Source organism: Macaca mulatta, chromosome 19 (genome assembly GCF_049350105.2).
Source record: "Macaca mulatta isolate MMU2019108-1 chromosome 19, T2T-MMU8v2.0, whole genome shotgun sequence".
NCBI lineage: Eukaryota > Metazoa > Chordata > Mammalia > Primates > Cercopithecidae > Macaca > Macaca mulatta.
In genome coordinates, this window is record NC_133424.1 from 69,873,952 (window position 1) to 69,896,842 (window position 22,891).

General features: G+C 46.5%; 2 protein-coding genes across 5 annotated transcripts in view; one reads left to right on the top strand and one right to left on the bottom strand.

Moving 5' to 3' along the window:
• Window positions 1-9,663: 9,663 nt before the first annotated feature.
• Window positions 9,664-20,899, bottom strand: ZNF671 (zinc finger protein 671). Of its 4 annotated transcripts, XM_028838440.2 has the most exons (5): window positions 20,608-20,899; window positions 15,559-15,671; window positions 13,449-13,575; window positions 12,545-12,667; window positions 9,664-11,606 (listed from the first exon to the last, which is right to left on the bottom strand). In XM_028838440.2, the coding sequence occupies exons 3-5, from the start codon at window positions 13,480-13,482 to the stop codon at window positions 10,396-10,398; spliced, it is 1,368 nt and encodes a 455-aa protein (XP_028694273.1). In that variant the 5' UTR covers window positions 13,483-13,575; window positions 15,559-15,671; window positions 20,608-20,899; the 3' UTR covers window positions 9,664-10,395. The 4 variants fall into 4 exon arrangements, with proteins under 4 accessions (XP_028694273.1, XP_014980456.1, NP_001247557.1 ...); XM_015124970.3 differs by lacking the exon at window positions 15,559-15,671 and having other exon boundaries at window positions 20,126-20,866; NM_001260628.1 differs by lacking the exon at window positions 15,559-15,671 and having other exon boundaries at window positions 20,608-20,823.
• The window catches only part of ZNF776 (zinc finger protein 776), a 49,993-nt gene continuing 42,920 nt past the window's right edge, over window positions 15,819-22,891 (top strand). The window contains exon 1 of the mRNA XM_077980218.1: window positions 15,819-16,003. The gene's annotated coding sequence lies outside the window, so the exon portion shown is untranslated. The remainder of the gene's footprint in view (window positions 16,004-22,891) is intronic.

Genomic DNA, 22,891 nt, shown 5'->3' on the forward strand with positions numbered 1-22,891 from the left:
GACCCCCCCCCCCCAAGTCCCTCCCTTTCTTTTTGTGACTCTCGTGGAAAGTCGGTCTTCTGAGCTCTTACCGGCTTAGTAGCGTGGCGTTCAACGCAGAGCATTCTGTGTAATGTAGTTTCCACAGATTCCCGAGGTCGGGGCTGGGGACCCTCTGCACCAGCCTCTTGGAGTAAAAGCGAAGCTCCAGGGCGCTGGGCGATGAGAAATGGCTTATCCAGGCCCTCGGGCAGTGGAGGGGCTTCGCCCTTTCTTAAATGGGTTGTAATCAGACAGCGTATCAGAGGTGCCATCTGCAACTGATCACCCAAGTGTTTGGGGAATATTATTTCAAACTTCGTGAAGTTCAGCAGGCTCCCAGAGGCTAAAATTATTATCAGACGCTCCCTAAGGCTGCCAATCCAAATATGCAAATCATTCCATAGAGCCATTCAGACACGAAATATATCCACTAATAGGGAAGCTAATAAATATTACCATATTAAGTTTATTACTTTTTCTTTTCTTTTCTTTTTTCTTTTTTTTTTTTTTTTAGACAAAGTTTCCCTCTGCCCCCAAGGCTGGAGTGCAGCGGCGCCATCTGGGATCACTGCAACCTCCGCCTCCCGGCTTCAAGCGATTCTCGTGCCTCAGCCTTTCAAGTAGCTGGGACTATAGGCGCACACCACCACGCTCGGCTAATTTTTTGTATTTTTAGTAGAGATGGGGTTTCACTATGGTGGTCCCAAACTCCTGACCCCAGGTGATCTACCCGCCTCGGTCTCTCAAAGTGCTGGGATTACAGGCATAAGCCACGGCACCCAGCCTCTATCATATTACATTTCAAATGTATGCACTCGGAAGCATTGAAGTCAGTCTGTGCACTCTTGGTCAGGGACAGGTGAAAAACTACTTCAGATAGTGGCATGATAGTGCCTCCAGAAGATAGAAGAGAAATGTTGGGTCACCTTGAAGCGGTAGTACAAAGGTAGAATTCTGTCTGTGATTCCAACAAAAAACATCTTTTGTCTGCATAGTCAATTATTGTGTCCAATTACTGTGTCCAGTCAGTAACTGTATCCAAGTCACTGAGCAACACTTTTATCCATTTCATAATTCTTACTTGATATCTCAGATATATTCAATTCCATTTTTGTTTTTTTGTTTTTTTTTTTTTGAGACGGAGTCTGGCTCTGTCGCCCAGGCTGGAGTGCAGTGGCGGGATCTCAGCTCACTGCAAGCTCCACCTCCTGGGTTCACGCCATTCTCCTGCCTCAGCCTCCCGAGTAGCTGGGACTACAGGCACCCGCCACCTCGCCCGGCTAGTTTTTTGTATTTTTTTTAGTAGAGACGGGGTTTCACCGTGTTAGCCAGGATGGTCTCGATCTCCTGACCTTGTGATCTGCCCGTCTCGGCCTCCCAAAGTGCTGGGATTACAGGCTTGAGCCACCGCGCCCGGCCTATTCAATTCCTTTTAGAAGTCTAACATCAATCTCAATAAAACAATGAAAGAAATGCTGCTTTGATAAGAGACAAAGGGGAGAGGTGGGACTTCTTAATCAGAAAGCCGGTGAAATGCACTTGAAGGAAGTGAGAGATGAGCCATGTGCGTGTTTTTAGAATAAATTCCAGGCAGAAGAAGCAGGTTACTAGAATGCCTGCATGGATGGAGACTTCACAGGGCTCTTCAGCATTGGAGGGCCTAGGGCTTCAACCCAGAAGGCCTTCATCTGCTTTGCTGGCTGCAGAGGCACTCAGGGTATATAGGTGAGAAATATCTATGGGATGGAGCTTGATTTCAGAAGAATTAATAACAGAAATTCCCAGTAGGGACTTTTATGTCCCTCTGGCTGCATGACCCAAGCCAGCCTAGCCATTTATGCCAGGTAAAAGAGCCGTAAAGACACGGAAAAATTTCAGAGTTTAAGCAGCACATTCTAACTCCCACTGCCTTTCTTTGCCAAGAGTCAAACTAGATATCCAGATGTCCCCAGAGATAAGCATAAAATTGTCCTATTTCAGCTATAAAGTATCTCTATTCTCCACAGTCATCCCTTTGTTGGCTGGGTATTTTTAATTACAAATCACTCCATCTTAATATTACCCTACATCATTTTCTCTATTTATAGAACAGAACAAACAAAAAGGGCAGCTGTCAAAATACTTTGTGTGCATTATTTGAGATGTGGGTATTGCTCCAAAGTATTTCAGAAAACGCAATAGCTCAGCACAAAGGTGTTCATAATCATGCACAAGATTGGCAACTATTTTACCTCCTTCCATCATCAACTTTAAGAACAGTATCAATAGATTCATTCAATTCAAAGTTAATTCTAGTTCCTCTTCTAGCCAGTATTTTCCATAGATAGAACATCTTGTGGTTGTTTTAATTCAATTTCTCACTTTATTTTATGATCTATATCAATATTATCATAAGCTTTGTTTGAATGTGATGCCATAAAGGAATACCTGAGATTGGGTAGTTTATTAAAAATTATAATAAAATATATAAGAATATAAAATAAAAATATATAAGAGGGAGATGTATTTGGCTTACAGTTCTGCAGACAGTACATGAAGGAAAGTGCAAGTATCTGCTTTTGGTGAGGGCCTCAGGAAGCTTACAATTATGGCAAAAAGTGAAGGAGAGCCAGCATGTCACATGGTGAGGGAGGGAGCAAGAGAGGTAGGGAGGAGGTGCCAGGCTTTTCTAAACAACCAGATCTTGCATGAATTCAGTGAGAACTCACTCACTACCATGAGGACAGCACCAACCCATTCATGAGGGATCTACCCCCATGACCCAAAGACCTCTGACTAGGCCCACCTCCAACGTTGAAGGTCACATTTCAACTTGAGATTTGCAGGGAACATACATCCAAACCATATCAGAACCCATCAAATTAATTTTACCAAATATACCAGTATTACACCAAATAGCAGATAACATTATGAGTCTGATCATGATCATTACAAAATAAGTCAAAATTACAGTATATTCTCTACCTTTCCTCCAAATTGGGGTTCTTGCACGTATACCAAATATATATGTTTTTTAGACATAGGTTCTCACTCTGTCACCCAGGCTGGAGTGTAGTGGCACAATCATGGTTCACTGCAGCCTTGAGCTCCTGGGTTCAAGTGATCCTCCCACCTCAGCCTCCCAAGTAGCAGCTCATATACCATATATTGTCCTACAAAAGGGTTTAAATCCAGGGCCAAGTATCATCAAGAGAATTTATTTATTTTTATCTATTTCTTTATTTGACTCTCGCTCTGTCACCCAGGCTGGAGTACACTGGCACGATCTCGGCTCACTGCAACCTCTGCCTCCCGGGTTCAAGCGATTCTCTTGCCTCCACCTTGAGTAGCTGGGATTACAGGCACCCACCACCACGCCCAGCTAATTTTTGTGTTTTTTTTAGTAGAGACGGGGTTTCACCATGATGGCCAAGCTAGTCTCGAACTCCTGACTTCAAGTGATCCACCAGCCTCGGCCTCCCAAAGTGCTGGGATTACAGGTGTGAGCCACCATGTTCAGCCCAGAGAATTTAAATGTTCTTCTGAGGGCAGAGTAAATGCATACTGGGGACTATCCCGAATGAATGAAAATTGGCTTTGGTTTCCTAACGGAAAAGAAGGCATGAGCCAAATCTAGTACAGAATACTGATCTCTCTGAGCTTGTAGCACAGCTTTAGTTGTTGATGCCATATTAGACATAGCTGATCAAATGGAGGGACACCAATTTATCAAGTCTTCCATAATCTATAGTTAACTTACCAGATCCATCAACTTTTCTTCCAGGCCATCCTAGACTGAGACTGGAGTGCAGTGGTGCACAGCTCACTGCATCCTCAAACTCCTGGCCTTGAGTGATCCTCCCCTCAGCCTCCTGAGTAGCTAAGACTATAAGCATGTTCCACCACACTCAGCTAATATGTTTTCAATTTTTTTGTAAAGAGGCGGTCTCACTATGTTGCCCAAGCTGGTCTCAAACTGCTGGCCTCAAGTGATCCTCCTGCCCTGGCCTCCCAAAGTGTCGGGATTACAGGCATGAGCCACCGCACCCAGCCCACCCTAGACTACTAAATAGGGAATTTTAGTAATATACCTGCATCTAAAAGATGCTCAATTCAAGCCAACATTTATTTCCCCCCAGGAATTCTATGGTGTTATAAATTAATCACTTGAGTGAGATTAGCCAATTCTAAAGGTTCCCATCTAGCACGCTCAATTAAAACAGGACTAAAAGCAGATTTACATGGCATTCTATCAATTCCAATAATGCCTTATGGTAACAGTGAAGCAAAAATCGTACCTAATTTCTGTCCATAAATTCCTCTATAGACCATATTTCTCCCGCTGCAAGCCTTCTCTAGCTGTATCACTATATTCGTGTAATTATATTTCCTTTTAAGTTTACATTAGCTAATTAAGTTATTGCAACATCAGTCATCAATTGTAGTAAAGTTTTCTCACTGCCTGCAGACCGTTTACTTCATTCCAATGAAAGTGAACTTCAAGTCCCAGCTGGAGGTCATGAGACCTTAACCAGGCCATTGTCAAAGGAAATTAAATTTTGGGACCCCAAACCTTTTTAGCCAAGGGGAAAAGTCAAGCTGGGAACTGGGTCACACAAACTTGCCTCCACCTTTTGGTTCCTAAATAAAATGGCTACAAGATGAAAAGCTACCCACCTTCACCATATTTTGCCCACAAGGAAGTTACTGGTGAGCTGTTAAAACTTCACCATGGTGGCTGGGTGCGGTGGCTCATGCCTGTAATCTCAACACTTTGGGAGGCCAAGGTGGGTGAATCACAAGGTCAGGAGTTCAAGACCAGTCTGGTCAAGATGGTGAAACCCCATCTCTACTAAAAAAAAAAAAAAAAATACAAAAATTAGCCAGGTGTGGTGGCAGGTGCCTGTAATCCCAGCTACTCGGGAGGCTGAGACAGGAGAATCACTTGAACCCAGGGAACGGAGGTTACAGTGAGCTGAGATCATGCCACTGCACTCCAGCCTGGGGGACAAAAGTGAAACTCCATCTAAAAAAAAAAAAAACTTCACCATGGCAATGCAAATTGATAGTTTATCTTTACAGGTGCAGTCACCCCGGCCTGTCAGACACAAAATGCCTATCCGATTGTTCCCCTACCCCATTTCCTCTGTGTTATCTTACGTAAAATGCAGATTCCCCACATCTTTCTTTTGCCCCTTTTGTTTATGTGAAAACTGTGTGCTTCTCAATATCCCATCCTTTCTCCTTTAAATTTGGAGCCCTAAAAATCATCTTCGGAGAAAAGCATAGACTTGTCTCCCGGGTGCATCCTTAACTTTGGCAACTAAATCTCCAAAATGAGACTTGTCACTTTCTTCTATTGACATCATCATTCAGTCATAATACTCCCAATTTCCCTCCATGGTTATAATCAGAGCAGGCTCTGAAGAGATTATACTTGTCATTTTTTAATAATTTTGACATTTTGAAAAATTATCGAGACTAGGGTGAATTAATTAGTTCCAGATCTTTGAATAGACCAATTATTTTTAGTGATTCAATACTTTTTGTAACTACTCCATCTTCCTTTCCTGTTTAAGGTCATTTGTAATCAACCATCTAAACAATTTTATCCAATTCTGTTTTCCTGAGGTTTCTTCCATCTCTTTGATTTATTTATTTATTTATTTATTTATTTATTTATTTGAGATGGAGTTTCACTCTTGTTGCCCAGGCTGGAATGCAATGGTGCAATCTCGGCTCACCGCAACCTCTGCCTCCTGGGTTCAAGCGATTCTCCTGCCTCAGCGTCCTGAGTAGCTGGGATTACATGCACGTGCCACAACGCCCAGCTAATTTTTTTTTTTTTGTATTTTCAGTAGAGATGGGGTTTCACCATGTTGGTCAGGCTGGTCTCGAACTCCTGACCTCAGGTGATCCTCCCGCCACGGCCTCCCAAAGTGCTGGGATTATAGGCGTGAGCCACCGCGCCCAGCCACCTCTTTTATTTTTAGTTACCTTTCTTCTGAATGATTCTTACTTTTCCTTCCCCCTCCAGTATTAAGTCTAATTCAAGAGAGCTCAATAAGGAGGTCCATAACATCATGCCTCATATCATGTTGTCTCCCCTTTTACCATGACATCAATTAGCTGGGTCCGCAGGATGGAGTTAGGAAAAGGTATGGTAGTGTACTTAATTACAGGCTAGAATCTACAGCTGATACAGTTTAGATGAGTGTCCCTTCCAAATCTCATGTTGAAATGTGACCTCCAGTGTTGGAGGTGGGCCTAATGGGAGGTGTTTGGGTCTTTTGCAGGACATTTAGTTATCCCCGCCGACCTACAGACTCCAGGTCCCACTTATGTTCTTCCTCCTGTTTGTGAGTCAATCACATAACTTGTGCAATCTCAACTCAAGGACTAGAAGCCAACCTATTCACAAAAAATCTTCCTCACCAGCCTCTACCATATTTCATTCTGCCCAATAACTCCTTAGCCATTATTATTTGAAATGGACTCAGAGATCACAGCAAATATCTCATCTTCACCAACTGAAAACATTTCAAAAACGTAATTGAAAATACTCACGGCCGGGCGCGGTGGCTCAAGCCTGTAATCCCAGCACTTTGGGAGGCCGAGACGGGCGGATCACAAGGTCAGGAGATCGAGACCATCCTGGCTAACCCGGTGAAACCCCGTCTCTACTAAAAAATACAAAAAACTAGCCGGGTGAGGTGGCGGGCGCCTGTAGTCCCAGCTACTCGGGAGGCTGAGGCAGGAGAATGGCGTAAACCTGGGAGGCGGAGCTTGCAGTGAGCTGAGATCCGGCCACTGCACTCCAGCCTGGGCGACAGAGCAAGACTCCATCTCAAAAAAAAAAAAAAAAAAAAAAAAAAGAAAATACTCACAAAACTCTACAGAGCATACTCACATGAGGTTTTGTTAAGGCAAAGGGTATGGTGCAGCAAGAGAAAGAGAATGCATGCCCATATGCTATGTCAGACACAAATCCAGGCAGTTTTCCAGATTTCCCAGTCCAGATGGCACATTGATGTGATTCACTTCCAGATCAAGCCACCAATATCTGAGAGAGAAATCCTGGCTTCAGGAGAGCTCAAGTCAGAGGATTGCAGCAGGCCAGCAGGGATTTTATGCCCTTCTGGGGTAATATAGTTGAGCCAGAGTGCCTACCTAATCACATATGCCAACCAGAAACCATCAGCAATCAAACTCACCCTCCATATTGTCATGGGATTTTTCCAGATGTTAAACAATACATAATAAAGCTCACTGCACTAAATGTCAAAATGAAATGAGATACCTGAAGTCCCTAGAGACAAAAGTAGAGCTTTTCCAGCCCAATTTTTTTTTTTTTTTTTTTTCGAGATAGAGTCTTGCTCTGTTGCCCAGGTCAGAGTGCAGTGGCACGATCTCAACTCACTGCAAGCTCCGCCTCCTGGGTTCACGCCATTCTCCTGTCTCAGCCTCCCAAGTAGCTGGGACTACATGCGCCTGCCACCATGCCCGGCTAATTTTTTGCATTTTTAGTAGAGACGGAGTTTCACCGTGTTAGCCAGGATGGTCTCGATGTCCTGACCTCGTGATCCACCCACCTCAGCCTCCCAAAGTGCTGGGATTACAGGCATGAGCCACCGTGCCCGGCCAACTAATTCCATCTTACACAAAACGAATGCACACTATATCAAAATTTGGGGGATGCTGCTAAAGTAGTACTTATAGGGAAATGTCTAGACTATATTATTATATAAGAAGAGAGTTCACAAATAAATGACAATTTATTTTAAGAAATTAGGAAAACCAGCCAGGCATGCTGGCTTATGCCTGTAAACCCAGTGCTTTGGTATCGCTTGAAGCCAGGAGTTCAAGACCAGCTCGGGCAATACAGTGAGACTCCATCTCCCAAAACAAAAACAAACAAAAAAGTTAGCCAGGTGCGATGGTACATGCCTGTAATCCCAGCTACTGAGGAGGCTGAGGATTGCTTAAATGCAGGAGTTCAAGGTTACAGTCAGCTATGATAGTGCCACTGTATTCTATCCTGGGTGACAGAGAGAGACCTGGTCTCAAAACAAAAAAGAAAACTGGAAAAACAGACAAGTCCTATAGGTAACCCTATATTGACTCTATTGTCTCTTGCCTCTTGCTTCAGGAGCAGCCCTGCCTCAGTGATAGCAAAAAGTGGCAACCAAGAAAGCTATTTCCATGATTCACCAGGAACACTGGCTAAATTGCAAAGCCACATCCCTGAAATGCTAGATCTTCCTTCTTTCAATCTTGGTTTTCCTACCCACTTGTGCACCCAGCGATGGTCTTCAGTTGAGCCATCGAGTCTTTGGGAATCCACAGAATGTTTAGATTTGCCCTGGGAGTGATGCTGACCACCAAAGAGACACAGCTGTGGCGGTTCTGAAACTTTCTGTACACTCTCATCCTATATAGCCATAGTATGGGAACATCTGAGCATGTACCTTTAGAAGTGGCACATCCGGCCGGGCGCGGTGGCTCAAGCCTGTAATCCCAGCACTTTGGGAGGCCGAGACGGGCGGATCACGAGGTCAGGAGATCGAGACCATCCTGGCTAACACGGCGAAACCCCGTCTCTACTAAAAACACAAAAAATTAGCCGGGCGAGGTGGCGGCGCCTGTGGTCCCAGCTACTCGGGAGGCTGAGGCAGGAGAATGGCGTGAACCCGGGAGGCGGAGCTTGCAGTGAGCTGAGATCTGGCCACTACACTCCAGCCTGGGCGACAGAGCGAGACTCCGTCTCCAAAAAAAAAAAAAAAAAACAAAAAAGAAGTGGCACATCCTAGGCCGGGTGTGGTGGCTCATGCCTGTAATCCCAGGACTTTGGGAGGCCGAGGCAGGCAGATCACCTGAGGTCGGGAGTTTGAGACCAGCCTGAACAATATGGAGAAACCCCATCTCTACTAAAAATACAAAATTAGCCAGGCATAGGTGACGCATGCCTGTAATCCCAGCTACTCAGGAGGCTGAGGCAGGACAATCACTTGAACCCAGGAGGTGGAGGTTGCAGTGAGCCAAGATCGTGCTACTGCACTCCAGCCTGGGCAACAAGAGCGAAACTCCATCTCAAAAAAAAAAAAAAAAAAAAAAAAAGAAAAGAAAAAAAAAAGAAGTGGCACACCCTTTGTAGTGTGCTGCAATCTCCTCAACTCCCTATTAGTCTCACCCAGTGTTTCTATACCAATTGTAATTACCACCTGGCTCCTAGAGGTCCTCCACACAGGGACACCTGCCTACTAAATTCTGAACATAGACTCCTTGACAAGAAGCAGGGGCCAGCTTCCCACTAAGTGCTTGGAAATATGGAACACTGGATGGGAACCAGTGACCAAACTCGTGCTCCCAGGTGCTCTAGAAGTTGTTACAGCTGATCTCTCTTCATGGTTACCTCCAAACCCATAGAAAAACTGGCATCCAGGTCACATGATTTGTCTCACAAAGCCCTGCAGTCTGTCTTAGAAGGCCTTGAACAGCAACGCAAATTAGGTCAAAGCTGTAATCAGAGCTGTTCTCTGCCATACTGTTCTTTGCTCTAAGGGACAGAAAACAAGGACTCCCAAAGCTGTTAACTTGTTCATGCTGAGAAGACAACTGTTTCCTCAATAGACTCCAAACAATAAACAGAACCCACAATATTAATTGTGGCTTAAAGAACACGCCTTTATTATAATGAGCAATGTGAAGCAGGCAGTTCGAGAGCTGGGTGACTTGGAGATTGGATATATCCATAATGAGCATCATATGAAACCAAACAATCAATGCAGGTAAGCCTCTGCAGGCTATTTGCAGAATCTTTTTGTGTCCTCTTGAACAAAGCTGATTATTTCCATGCCATTTACATCAAAAGAGAGAAAATTAAGACCCCTAGTGGGCTGTGAGACCACTTACAATCCTTTTAGGGACTGGGGAGAGAAGAGAGGTCTGCCTGTCATAAGCATGCTGGGGTAAATGGTAAACGCAGTATGATTCTGCCAAATGGTAGGGGCAGATGGCTCCTGCCCCAGCAAAGGCCAATAGCCATTTAAAAAGTGCGACACAGCTGTTGAAAGCATCTCACATACTTGGTGCTCACAGGGAATCTCCCCAGTGGGAATGTCCGTATCTATGAAGTTTCACTTCTGACTGATGGTTCCCTCACAATGGCTGCTCCCAGAGTTCCACTCTAGGGTGAGCTGTTAGGCTGAACAGAGATAGCACATTGCTTGGACTGCTAAGGCCTGTGTCTGGTGTGAAATTTCCAGTGGCGGGTAAGGTTCAGCCTCCAAGGAAAGGCTTTCCTGTATCTGCTGCACTCATTAACTACTGCTAGTTCCCCACCATACAGTAAGTTGGGGGCATTGGCCTAAGAGTTTCCCCACATTTGCTACACTCTTAAAGCTTTTCCCCAGCGTGAACCCTCTGGTGCAGAACAAGTGTCTGTTTCCGGATGAACTCTCTCCCGCACTCACTACACACATAAGGTCTTTCCCCAGTGTGGACTTTCCAGTGCCTGATGAGGTTGGGTCTTTGAGTGAAGGCTTTCCCACACTTGCTGCACTCATAAGGCTTTTCTCCAGAGTGAACTTTCTGGTGTTGAATGAGTTTAGAGATGCAGCTGAAAGCTTTACCACATCTGCTACACTCGTAATCACTGCTGTGAATTCTCCAGTGTACATTAAGGTGGGAGCTTTGGCTAAAGGCCTTCCCACATTCACTGCACTCATAAGGCCTTTCTCCAGTGTGAGTTCGTTGGTGCAGAACAAGTGTGTGTTTCCGACTGAATTCTTTCCCACATTCGCTGCATACGTAAGGCCTGGCTCCTGTGTGAACTTCCTGGTGTCGAATGAGATTAGACTTACTGCTAAAGAATTTCCCACATTTGCCACACTGATAGAGTCTTTCACCTGTGTGAACTCGCCTGTGCTCAATCAGGCCAGAGATTTGTCTAAAGAATTTCCCACATTCGCTGCACTCATATGGCCTTTCTCCAGTGTGAACTGTCTGGTGTTTAAAGAGGTCGTAGCTTTGGCTGAAGAACTTCCCACATTCGCTACACTCATAAGGCCTTTCTCCAGTGTGGATTCTCTGATGCCGAGCAAGTGTGTCTTTGCGGGTGAAGGCTTTCCCACATTCACCACACTTGTGATACCTCTGTCCCATGCGAAAGCCATTCACAAGCTTGGTGCTCTTGTGGGGCTTCATCCTGCTGTGAGAGGCCTGATGCTGAAGAAGGCCAGATGTGGCTGAAAAGTCTCTCCCACTTTTCCCACATGTGAGGGTCTTCTCTGGCACATGGACTCTGCAGCTTTTCACCGAGTCTCTACTCTCCTTCCTTGGGAAGAGTTTCCCTTCATTGGGCTGGTTCTGGTCAAAGTCTGTACTGAACCAGAATTGCTTTCCACATGCCCCGCACAAGTATGGTTTCTGCCTGGCTTTTCCCCCATGGTACTTAGCCGGGTGTAAGGTATCTTTAAATATTGGGCCACATATGTCACATGGGTGAGTCTGCAGCTCTGCCGTGAGAGTCCTGACCTGTGACACTCCTGCTACAGAAATGCTCTGCTCAGAAGATACCTCCTCATTCTCCACTCCATACCAACAACCTGAAGACACAGAAATGCTGATTAAATGCATGTTTACGGGTGGGAAGGGGCAACCCCATCATATATGTGCATTTGACACACGCAGGAGTAAGTTCATGAAACTGTTTTCAGGATGAGAAGCATGGTCAGAGTGAGGAAGGGACGGCTTTGAGGTAGTGAGCCTCTGGAGGTCATACCATGGGGGAGGGCCAATGAAGGGCCAGGATATAAGAATGGAACCAAACAGGCTGGCCATGGTGACTCACACCTGTAATCCCAGCACTTTGGGAGGCCGAGGTGGGCAGATCACGAGGTCAGGAGATCGAGACCATCCTGGCTAACACGGTGAAGCTGCTTCTCTACTAAAAATACAAAAAAAAAAAAAAAAATTAACCGGGCATGGTGGCGGGCGCCTGTAGTCCCAGCTACTCAGGAGGCTGAGGTCAGGAGAATGGCGTGAACTCAGGAGGAGGAGCTTGCAGTGAGTGGAGATCATCCCACTGCACTCCAGCCTTTGCCACAGAGCTAGACTCCGTCTCAAAAAAAAAAGAATGGAAGCAAACAAATGGCTTCCAGTAGGGCCTTGACTGTTAGTGACTCATGAATGCTATGAAAAATGTATCCAGTTCCAGGAAAATCCAACTACAAGTGAGCAGTTGGTGTTCAAAGACTATTTAAGAATATATGCACATCTTGTGAACATTAATAGCAGGTCAATATTGCCAAAAATGCAGACAGACTACTGGGAAAACATGGGTGTGAGGTGAAGGCCAGTGGTGAGGATGGCAAGGGGCTAACAAACTAGAAATGATATGTCTTCATGTCAACAACAGGGAAGGACAGATAGAAACGCTGTGTGGCCACTGGCCCTGGAAACAAACACTGATGTGAACAGTTAATGTTGACAGTTCTGAACCCAGCTTTGACATACATCATGCCCTTCCCCAATATCCACTCACCACGTCTAAGTCCGCTCTGGGCCTCTCTTTCTGTGGCTGAAGTCATATCCACCTGGTCATACACCCAGGGCTCTTCTGCTTGCTCTAGTTTAATGACTGCACATGATCTAGAAAATGCAATTCCTAAGAGAAAGTCAGAACAGGTGAGCAGCCAGCACAGGTCCATGGCAACCCACCCTATGATGGACTACAGGTAAGAAAAGTAACCTGGGAGGAGTTGTGCAGGAATAGAGCAAAGGTCCCTGTAAGTGACTATGTAAGTGCCTATAACTCCTGACAGGGTCAGGCCCTAGAAAATGTCACCTGGGCTGAGCGCAGTGGCTCACGCCTGTAATCCAACACTTTCAGAGGTCAAGTCAGGGGATTACTTGAGCTCAGGAGTTCAAGACTAGCCTGGGCAACATGGCAAATTCCCATCTCTACAAAAAAATTAGCTGGGCGTGGTGGTGTGTGCCTGTAGTCCCAACTATTCAGGAGGCTGAGGTGAGAGGATGGCTTGAGCCTGGGAGGTAGAGGTTGCAATGAGCTGAGATCGTGCCACTGCACTCCAGCTTGGGCAACAGAGCCAAACCCTGACTCAAAAAAAAAAAAAAAGAAAAAGAAAATGTCACCTGGAGAAAGGGGGCACAACCTTGGGCACAGAGGCATCATAATTTTGGACAGAGTCACCAGTACAGAAAGTGAACAGACCTAGTGAGAACCACTGGGCAAACCACAAGTCTCATGACCCCAAACCCTTGGCTGCATGGCTTCAGGACTGCTCAGCAAGTAGGAAGGACACTCCATACAGCTTAGCCCTGGCACCCTGAGCACTTGCTCCAGAAAACTGGTGAAGGAAGCAGTGCTCATGATCCGACCATGGGAAGAACAGAGTGGTAAATGGAGAAAAGCATGAGGACCTTACCTAGTGAGGCTAAAAGTGCAAAGTTCTCCAGCATCACATCATGGTACAAAAGTCTCTGAGCATCATCAAGTAGCTCCCATTCTTCCCGAGAGAAGTATACAAACACATCCTCAAAGACTACACAGCCCTGCAACAAAAGGGACAGGAAGGGTCATAAAAGTCTCTTGACCCATGATCCCCTGTCTGCCTACCCACAACATCCTGCTAACTGACCTCCCAGGTTCCCAAGTCAGAGATACCAGGTACTGGTACCACTGGTTCTCACTCTCTCCTGATTACCCCAGAAATCACTGTGTCAGCCCACCGCAACAACAGGCAGGCTGACAGATAAATGCCATTTACACTCTGAGCCAGCCAACTCCCCTGGGGTACCCAAGAGCACAAATCCCAGGTATGAACCTAGGTTCATTTTTCTCAGTTAAGCCCCAAGTCACAGGACCATCAGCTCACACTTCCTCCACTCATACACATCACTCTCTGGACTACATCTCCCTCACATCTCCAGCTTTCCCACCACCCTACTGGCCCACCCTATCTCCCTGGACTCCCCAATGTCACTCTACATATAGCATTAAGAGTGTTTGCCAAGGGCGGACCATAAGATCAAACCCTGTCTCTACTTAAAAAAAAAAAAAATTAGCTGGGCATGGTGGTGTGTGCCTGTAGTCCCAGCTACTTGAGAGACTGAGGCAGGAGAACTGTTTGAACCTGGGAGGCAGAGGCTGCAGTGAGCCGAGATCATGCTACTATACTTCAGTCTGGTGACAGAGCGAGACTCCATCTCAAAAAAAAAAAAAAAAAAAAAAAAAGTGCTTGCCAACAATCAGTATCCCATCTTGCCCCAAACCACCAATGGCCCCATTGCCAAGGAAAGCCCTATTGTTGCTCTGAAAGCCTCCCAATCTGGCCTTGTTCCTTTTTTCAATCACAGGTACCTCAAACCACATGAAGATCTCAGGTATCCTCAACCCTCTTCCATTTCTTTGTTGCACATTGTACCACTGCTTGATATGGATTGGATGTGTATCCCCTACAAATCTCATGTTGAAATGCAACCCCTAGTGCTGGAGGCCCAGGGAAGCCAAAAGACTGGACACCCCTGATTTAAAGTGAGAGATGTGTAACTACTCCTTTAACTTGAACTCTTAGAGCCCATTGTAGGGTTATTAACTGATCTGATTTCAATATTGCTGTGCGTCAGGGAATAGGAACACTTGAAGAGAGGGAGAAGGATGGGGATCAGCTGGTCAGTGAGGCAGTCAGAAGACACACAATATTTAACAATTAAGACTGCCTGTCTCATATAAGTGTGGCTCGTGGTGCCACATGATGGCCCAAAACAATTACAGTAGTAACACCAAAGATCACTGATCACAAGAACAGGTATAATAAGGATGAAAATGTTTGAAATATTGCAAGAATTGCCAATGTATGACTTCAGGGATGCCACAAACCTTCAACTTGTAAAAACAGAGTATCTGCAAAGTGTGATAGAGTGAAGCACAGTAAGACAAGGTATGCTAGTATAGGGAATGTGAGCAGAAACATTTCCCGTGTTAGAACAATTTACCTTAGAGTAAACCTTTGGTAAGAACTTGCTGGCAGGGCATGGCTGCTAACACTTATAATCCCAGCACTCTGGGAGACCAGCCTGGCCAACATAGCGAAACCCCGTCTCTACTCAAAATACAAAAATTATTGTACACCCGCCAGGGCGTGGTAGCAGGTGCCTGTCATCCCAGCTACTCGGGAGGCTGAGGTAGAAAATCATTTGAACCTAGGAGGTGAAGGTTGGAGTGAGTTGAGATCACACCATTGCACTCCAGCCTGGGCAACAAAAGCAAAACTCCGTCTCAAAAAAAAAAAAAAAAAAACAGAACTTGCTGTGAGGCAGCTGCCCCCAATGAGCCTGTCTTTCTTGGGAAATGTATTTAGTCAAAAGAGCTAATGGATGGTCAGGCACGGTGGCTCACACCAGTAATCCCAGCACTTTGGGAGGCCGAGGTGGGCAGATCACTTGAGGTCAGGAGTTCGAGACCAGCCTGGCCAATATGGTGAAACCTCGTCTCTACTAAAAACATAAAAATTAGCTGGGCATGGTGGCACACACCTGTAATTCCAGCGACTCCAGAGGCTGAGAATAGCTTGAACAGGAGGCAGAGGTTGCAGTAAGCTGAAATCGCACAGCTACACTTCAGCCTGGGTGACAGAATGAGACTCTGCCTGAAAAACAAAAAAACGGTTCTAAAGGAGGTTGAGACAATCTATTGCATGGCATTTAAGGTATTTTGTGGCTTTGGCAACACTGAGTGAAGCAGGCTCATTCCCTGCACTGAAGGAACTTATCAGTGTGCGTTTCTCTTAGTTCAGGTGGTTCAAAAGTGAGGGTGAGAGACGGGATGTAAGCAACATGGCGGAATACGAAGCTCCTGACTCTTTCCATCCACGGACACATGAAATACACGCCTATTTACAGACTATCCCCTCTGAAAGTGAGAAACTAGTTGAGAGACTGCTGATCACCAGGCAACGGAGAAAACATCTGTCTTAAACAGGTAAGAAAAGCTGAGGAACACTCAACCATGGACCCCACTGTGGGCACTGTTCATACAACGGAGAAAGGAATCCCCAACACACACCTTCTCCTGTGAAGAGGATGGTGTGGACCTCACATATAGTTCCTAACTCTAAGGTTATCCATGATTCGGCTCTTAATTCACCAACTCTAGAGAGCTAAGGGGAGGAGACATCAGCACCTCTGTACTACTCACAGGGAATGAAGACCCTGGAAGTGCTAATGTGCCTATATCGAACTACTGCTTTTTTCCTGTGGTCTCTATAGACCACAGTCCACACAAGTGTCCCAACTTGTAATTCTTCTCTCCGAAGAACTGCACTCTAAACCTCCTGGCTCTGTGAACAGAGGAGACTGGAATACACATCTTTCTAGATCACAGAAAAAAGTTTGGCCGTTTGCTGGGCGCGGTGGCTCACACCTGTAATCCCAGCACTTTCGGAGGCCGAGGCAGGCAGATCACCTGTGGTCGGGAGATCAAGACCATCCTGGTTAACGTGGTGAAACCCCGTCTCTATTAAAAATACAAAAAATTAACTGGGCATGATGGCACGTGCCTGTAATCCCAGCTACTCGGGAGGCTGAGGCAGGAGAATCGCTTGAACCTGGGAGACAGAGGTTGCAGTGAGCCGAGACGGTACCATTGCACTCCAGCCTGGGCAACAGGAACGAAACTCCATCTCAAAAAACAAACAAAAAAAAGTGGCAGTTTGATATGGGCACTCAAGCACTTCCAGGGTCTTCATGCCCTGTAAGTAGTGCAGAGAAGGGGCTTTAAAAAAACAGCCCTTCAGCCGGGCACGGTGGCTCAAGCCTGTAATCCCAGCACTTTGGGAGGCCGAGACGGGCGGATCATGAGGTCAGGAGATCGAGACCATCCTGGCTAACCCGGTGAAACTCCGTCTCTACTAAAAACTACAAAAAACTAGCCGGGCGAGGTGGCGGGCGCCTGTAGTCCCAGCTACTCGGGAGGCTGAGGCAGGAGAATGGCGTTAACCCGGGAGGCGGAGCTTGCAGTGAGCTGAGATCCGGCCACTGCACTCCAGCCTGGGCGACAGAGCGAGACTCCGTCTCAAAAAAAAAAAACAAAAAAAAAAACAAACAAAAAAAACAGCCCTTGTTTCTCCCCAGAAGAGGTTTATGCCATGCATAGAGTGCTGCATCTTTTACAGCTACCTCCCGAAGGGCTCCATCGTAAACCTCTTACCTCTGAGAGCAGAAGGAACTAGGCAAGTCTTCCTGGATCACAGAACAAATAGGCAGAATTAAATGGGCATGAAAATATTTCTAGGAGCTACACCTCCTTGGAGCACTGCAAAAAAGGGGCAGGAATGTGCACCTCCAATTTACTCTCCAGAAGGGGCTTACAGCACACACTTCTAGTGGCTACTTAACAGTCTGGCTTCTACCAAATTTATATCAGGGAGCTGATAGGGCAAATAAAACAGCCAGAGCTGGCCGGGCGCGGTGGCTCATGCCTGTAATCCCAGCACTTTGGGAGGCCGAGGCGGGCGGATCACGAGGTCAGGAGATCGAGACCATCCTGGCGAACACGGTGAAACCCCGCCTCTACTAAAAATACAAAAAAAATTAGCCGGGCGAGGTGGCAGGCGCCTGTAGTCCCAGCTACTCGGGAGGCTGAGGCAGGAGAATGGCGTGAGCCCGGGAGGCGGAGGTTGCAGTGAGCCGAGATCACGCCACTGCACTCCAGCCTGGGCAAAAGAGCGAGACTCCGTCTCAAACAAAAACAAACAAACAAACAAAAAACAGCCAGAGCCAAAGCATGGCACTTCATGAGGCTTCCATATGGCTCAATGATAAAATCCAGGCCTACTCATTCTTCCTTTGGCCATGCACTGAGTATCACAAGTTCTGTAACTCCCACCCAAGAGACTGTCTCCTTAAAAACTACTCTGGAAGTCAATGGGGCTTTGCATTTCTGAGTGGCCCTAAACTACAGAAAATAAAAAGTTGGATACACAATGAGTCTACTTCCAGAAGCTATCTCCCAAGAATCAGAGGATGCTGCCCAAACACGACTTTAGGCATTTAGTCCTCTAACTAACTTAATGCAGGCAGCAAGAGATAAATACCCATGCTCAGCTGCATCATGAAAACAGAAGAAACCGGAACACATTCAACACCCTCAACACATCCCAGCGACATCAAGAGAGTCTGGTTCCTACCTTTCTGGCCTCAGGATAATGACAGAATGTAGTACACCCTAAGTTCCAGAGAGTTACCAAAAACAGAGACAGCATTCTGGACAAATACAAAGATTAGAGAAGCACCTTAAATCTTTGGCCAGATGGATTGGTGAGATCCTTCTACTACACTTGGCAAGACTGGGAGAGGTAGTGAACTTTTTTTTTTTTTTAAATGGGGTCTCAGCCGAGCGTGTGGCTCACGCCTGTGATCCCAGCACTTTGGGAGGCTGAGGCGGGTGGATCTCCTGAGGTCAGGAGTTCAAGACCACCCTGGCCAACATCGTGAAACCCCGTCTCTACTAAAAATAAAAACAAATTAGCCAGGCGTGGTGGCGGATGCCTGTAATTCCAGCTATTCACGAGGCAGAGACAGGAGAACTGCTTGAACCCGGGCGGCAGAGGTTGCAGCGAGCCAAGATCGTGCCACTGCACTCTAGCCTGGGCAACATGGTGAAACCCCATCTCTACTAAAAATGCAAAAATTAGCTGGGTGTGGTGGCAGGCACCTGTAATCCCAGCTACTCAGGAGGCTAAGGTAGGAGAATTGCTTGAACCAGGAGATGGAGGTTGCAGTGAGCCGAGATCGCGTCACTGCACTCCAGCCTGGGTGACAAGGGCGAGACTCCATGTCAAAAAAAAAAAAAAAAACCTTGGCCAAGGCATGGTGGCTCACTCCTGTAATCCCAGCACTTTGGGAGGTCAAGGGGAGTGGATCACCTGAGGTCAGGAGTTTGAGATCAGCCTGGCCAGCATGGTGAAACTCCATCTCTACTAAAATACAAAAATTAGTTGGGCATGGTGGTGCATGCCTGTAATCCCACCTACTGGGAAAACTGAGGCAGGAGAATCACTTGAATCCAGGAGGCGGAGGCTGCAGTGAGCTGAGATCGCACCACTGCACTCCAGCCTGGGTGACAGAGGGAGACTCCATCTCAAAAAAACGAATAAATAAATAAATAAATAAATAAATAAACAAAATAAAACTAAAGCCAAGTGCAGTGGCTCACACCTGTAATCCCAACCCTTTGGAAGGCTGGGGCCGGTGGATCAGTTGAGGTCAGGAGTTCGAGACCACCTGGGCCAACATGGCAAATGTCCCCCTCCCCGCGTCTTTACTATAAATACTAAAATTAGCCAGGGGTGGTTGCGGGCTCCTGTAATCTCAGCTACTCAGGAAGCTGAGGCAGGAGAATCTCTTGAACCCAGGAGGTACAGGTTGCAACCACTGCATCCCACCCTGGGTGACAGAGTGAGACTTGGTCTCAAAAAAAATAAAAATAATAAACTAAAAGAAAACACACAAAATGAGGAGGGTGAGATAATCCTCCCTCAAAATTGAGGGAGGGTGAGATATCAGACAGTAGCAAATTTATAGCACACCACACATCGCTGCCATCCCAGGCCAAACTCCTGATACCCTACAGCTCTCTCCTTCTACAAACACTGAAAAGAACCTTTTCAAATGCCAGGACCCTTCTCTTCTGGGGGAAGTCTCAAGAATGCCCACTCCCTTTTCCCTGTCCTCCAGTCCCAGCCTTCTCATCTCTTACCCCAGAGATCATCTGAAATAACATACTTAAGACTGCCCCACTTAAATCTGACCTCCTGGCCTTGACCTAGTCCAGACCACTCCCTTTACCCCAAAGACATTTTAAGCCCAGTCCCTTCCCCACAATTTCACACCTTCCTCTCTAGTTGCCTAAGTGAGGAAGCCTCCACTCTGAGACATATCAGAGTCACCATTCCAAAATTCAAACGTTCATGAAAAAACACAACAAAAACACCTTGCTCTTTCATGCCTTACTTTCAATCATAGCTGCATATGCTGGAGCAGAAAATCCTGCTGGTTTCATATTTAAAACCTACCCAGAATATGATCACTTCTACCTACTCACCTGCCATTACTCTCGGTACATCCACCACCAAAGCATTCCTGGAATCCACTGCAGCCGTCTCCTTACCGGTCTCCTAGTATCCATCCTCACAGTCCCCACCCCTAACTAATGTTCTCCCCTGAGCAAATTTCGAGACACTTAAAATCCCAGCTAAGATCACTTCCTTCTATTCAAAACCCTCAGGTAATCTCAACGCCCTGAGAATGAAGGGACAACTTTTCAGCCTGCCATTCCAGGCACAGTTCCTCAAACTCTGCTCCGTGTTGAAAAGAACACTGTCTCCCAAATGTCTGGGGATCAGCAGCACCCCCGAGCCTTTACCTGCGACGTCCCCTCCGCCCGTAACTCTCCCACACCCACCCACAGCGAGATAGAACCCCGCCCAAGAGTGCGTCGCTGTCCTGGGACACAGGGGCTGCAGGAACTTTACGATTCGGAGTCGGAGAAAGAGTGGCTGAGGGCCGGGAGGATGCAGCACCCACCCGCGCGGAGTCCGTTAGCTCCGCCACAGGACCGTGGGCGCGGACAGCTGCCGGGAGCGGCAGGCGTCTCGATCGGGGACGCAGGTACTTCCATCCCCGTAGAGCTTCGGACGCGTCGCGGGACGCTGGGGACAACATCTCCGCGCTTTCCCGACACCTCCACCTGCGGTCCACCCAAGCGTTACAGAGACCCAGATAGATGCAGCCTGACAGAAACAAACAAAATGTCCGCTAGGAGGAGGAGCCGGAAGTCCCGCCCACGCACCCTCCGCACGCACTGAAACACCCCTCTCTTGGGCCCTCATTGGATATGCAACGTATAGGTTTGTGGGTAGTGTAGTTCCCACGGAGACATCCTTCAAGGCGGAGGATTCTCGGCCTGGGACCGGGGCCAAGGTGTTTGGGGAAAGTAACCCGAGTTTCAAAGGACTGGCAGGACTTCCGTCCTCTTTTTTTTTTTTTTTTTTGAGGCGCAGTCTCGCTGTGTCTCCCAGGCTGCAGTGCAGTGGCGCGTTCTCGGCTCACGGCAACCTCCCCCTCCCGGGTTCAAGCGATTTTCCTGCCTCACCCTCCTGAGTAGTTGGGACTACAGGGGCCCGCCACCACGCCCGGCTAATTTTAGTACTTTTAGTAGAGATGGAATTTCACCACATTGGCCAGGCTGTACTCCTGACCTTGGGATCCGCCTGCTTCGGCCTCCTAAAGTGCTGGGATTACGGGAGTGAACCAGGGCGTCCAGCCCGACTTCCGTCCTCTGAAAAGGCCTGGACCTAGACTCCCCGGAGGGTAGTCTGCACTGGTCGCAGAAATGTGGAGACATTTCAGATGTTCCCCAAAGCTGCAAAACTAAATAGACAAACCACAACACAATGTCTCTTTGCCTACACTCATAGCTAGGAGCTAATAACTATTATCTTGTTGCTTTGCAAGTACGTGTGTACTCAAGCTTTACGGGAACTTTTGTGAGCTTCAGTTTGGTCAGAGAGGGAAGAGAAAATACTCCAAACAAGGCCTTGCAGTGGAAGAAGGAAGAGGGATGATGTGGAGTCTCCCTGAAACCAGTGGACAGATTTCCTCAGAAAACTCTTCCTGCCTAGGTAATCAGTGAGTGTATCCACCACTGCAAAACACAGTGCCATTACCATTTAATCTGTCATTGTAGGTACGGTGTCTGTATTAGGAGGTGAGATTATCCCGGGGGGGGGGAAATCCTGTAAGCTATTAATAATGATTCTGTAGTTATTTGAAGATAATGAAAGACATTACTCCGAGGAATTATCTGTGATAGATGGACAAAGTTAAGATCTCAGTAAAGTTTGAGCCTGAATACTAAAGTATGAAAAGTGAAAGAATGAAGTTAAGCACGTGGTTGTATTGGGATCTTGACCACACTTTGTCCACAGAATGTGACTCTTTTTTCCTGAAAATGCTGAGCAGTTGTGAAGTTGTGCTGTCTTGATAATTCACTGTTAAAATATACATCCAAGAAACACCTACAAGCTCTGAGTAGGTGCTTTTCAGATGTATTAGTAGTGTGAGAGACATCACTAATAAAGTTTCCAAGATTCTATACATACAGGACATGTCCTGCATATAATGATTTTTGTCCTGCATCACCTTTTGACTTTGTCACAATACCCTAAATGATCTGTGCTCAGCTTTTTTTTTTTTTTTCAATGAACTAATACAATTTAGCAGTTAGGGCTATTTTTCCATCACAGGAACTGGCTCTTAACTCATTTAAATGGCAACATTAACTGAAAAATCATACCTCCACGAATAGAGACCTAAACAATATCTATGACAGGGGTCCCAAAATCCCAGGCTGCAGAATGGTACTGGTCCATGGCCTGTTAGGAACCTGGCAGCACGGCAAGAGGTGAGTGCTGGCAAGCAAGCATTACCACCTACGCTCCGTCTCCTATCAGATCAGGGTAGCATTAGACTATCTTAGGAGCACAAGCGCTATTGTGAACTGTGCATGTGAGGGATCTAGGTTGCATATCCCTTGTGAGAATCTAATTAAAATTCCCACCTCCACCCCTTCACCCTGCATCCCCGTCTGTGAAAACATTGTCTTCCATGAAACTGGCCCCTGGTGCCAAAAAGGTTGGGGACCACTGGTCTATGGTGTCTCTGCAGGTTTGGCTAAAGGAAGACCAATAGGTGGCACTTAGAATTTAAAGTTCTTATTTTTTCAAATTCAAGAATAGAAAAGACTGTTCTTTTGACAAAGTCCTAAACAACTAACTCCAATTAATTTGAGATAACTATGGATCAATAC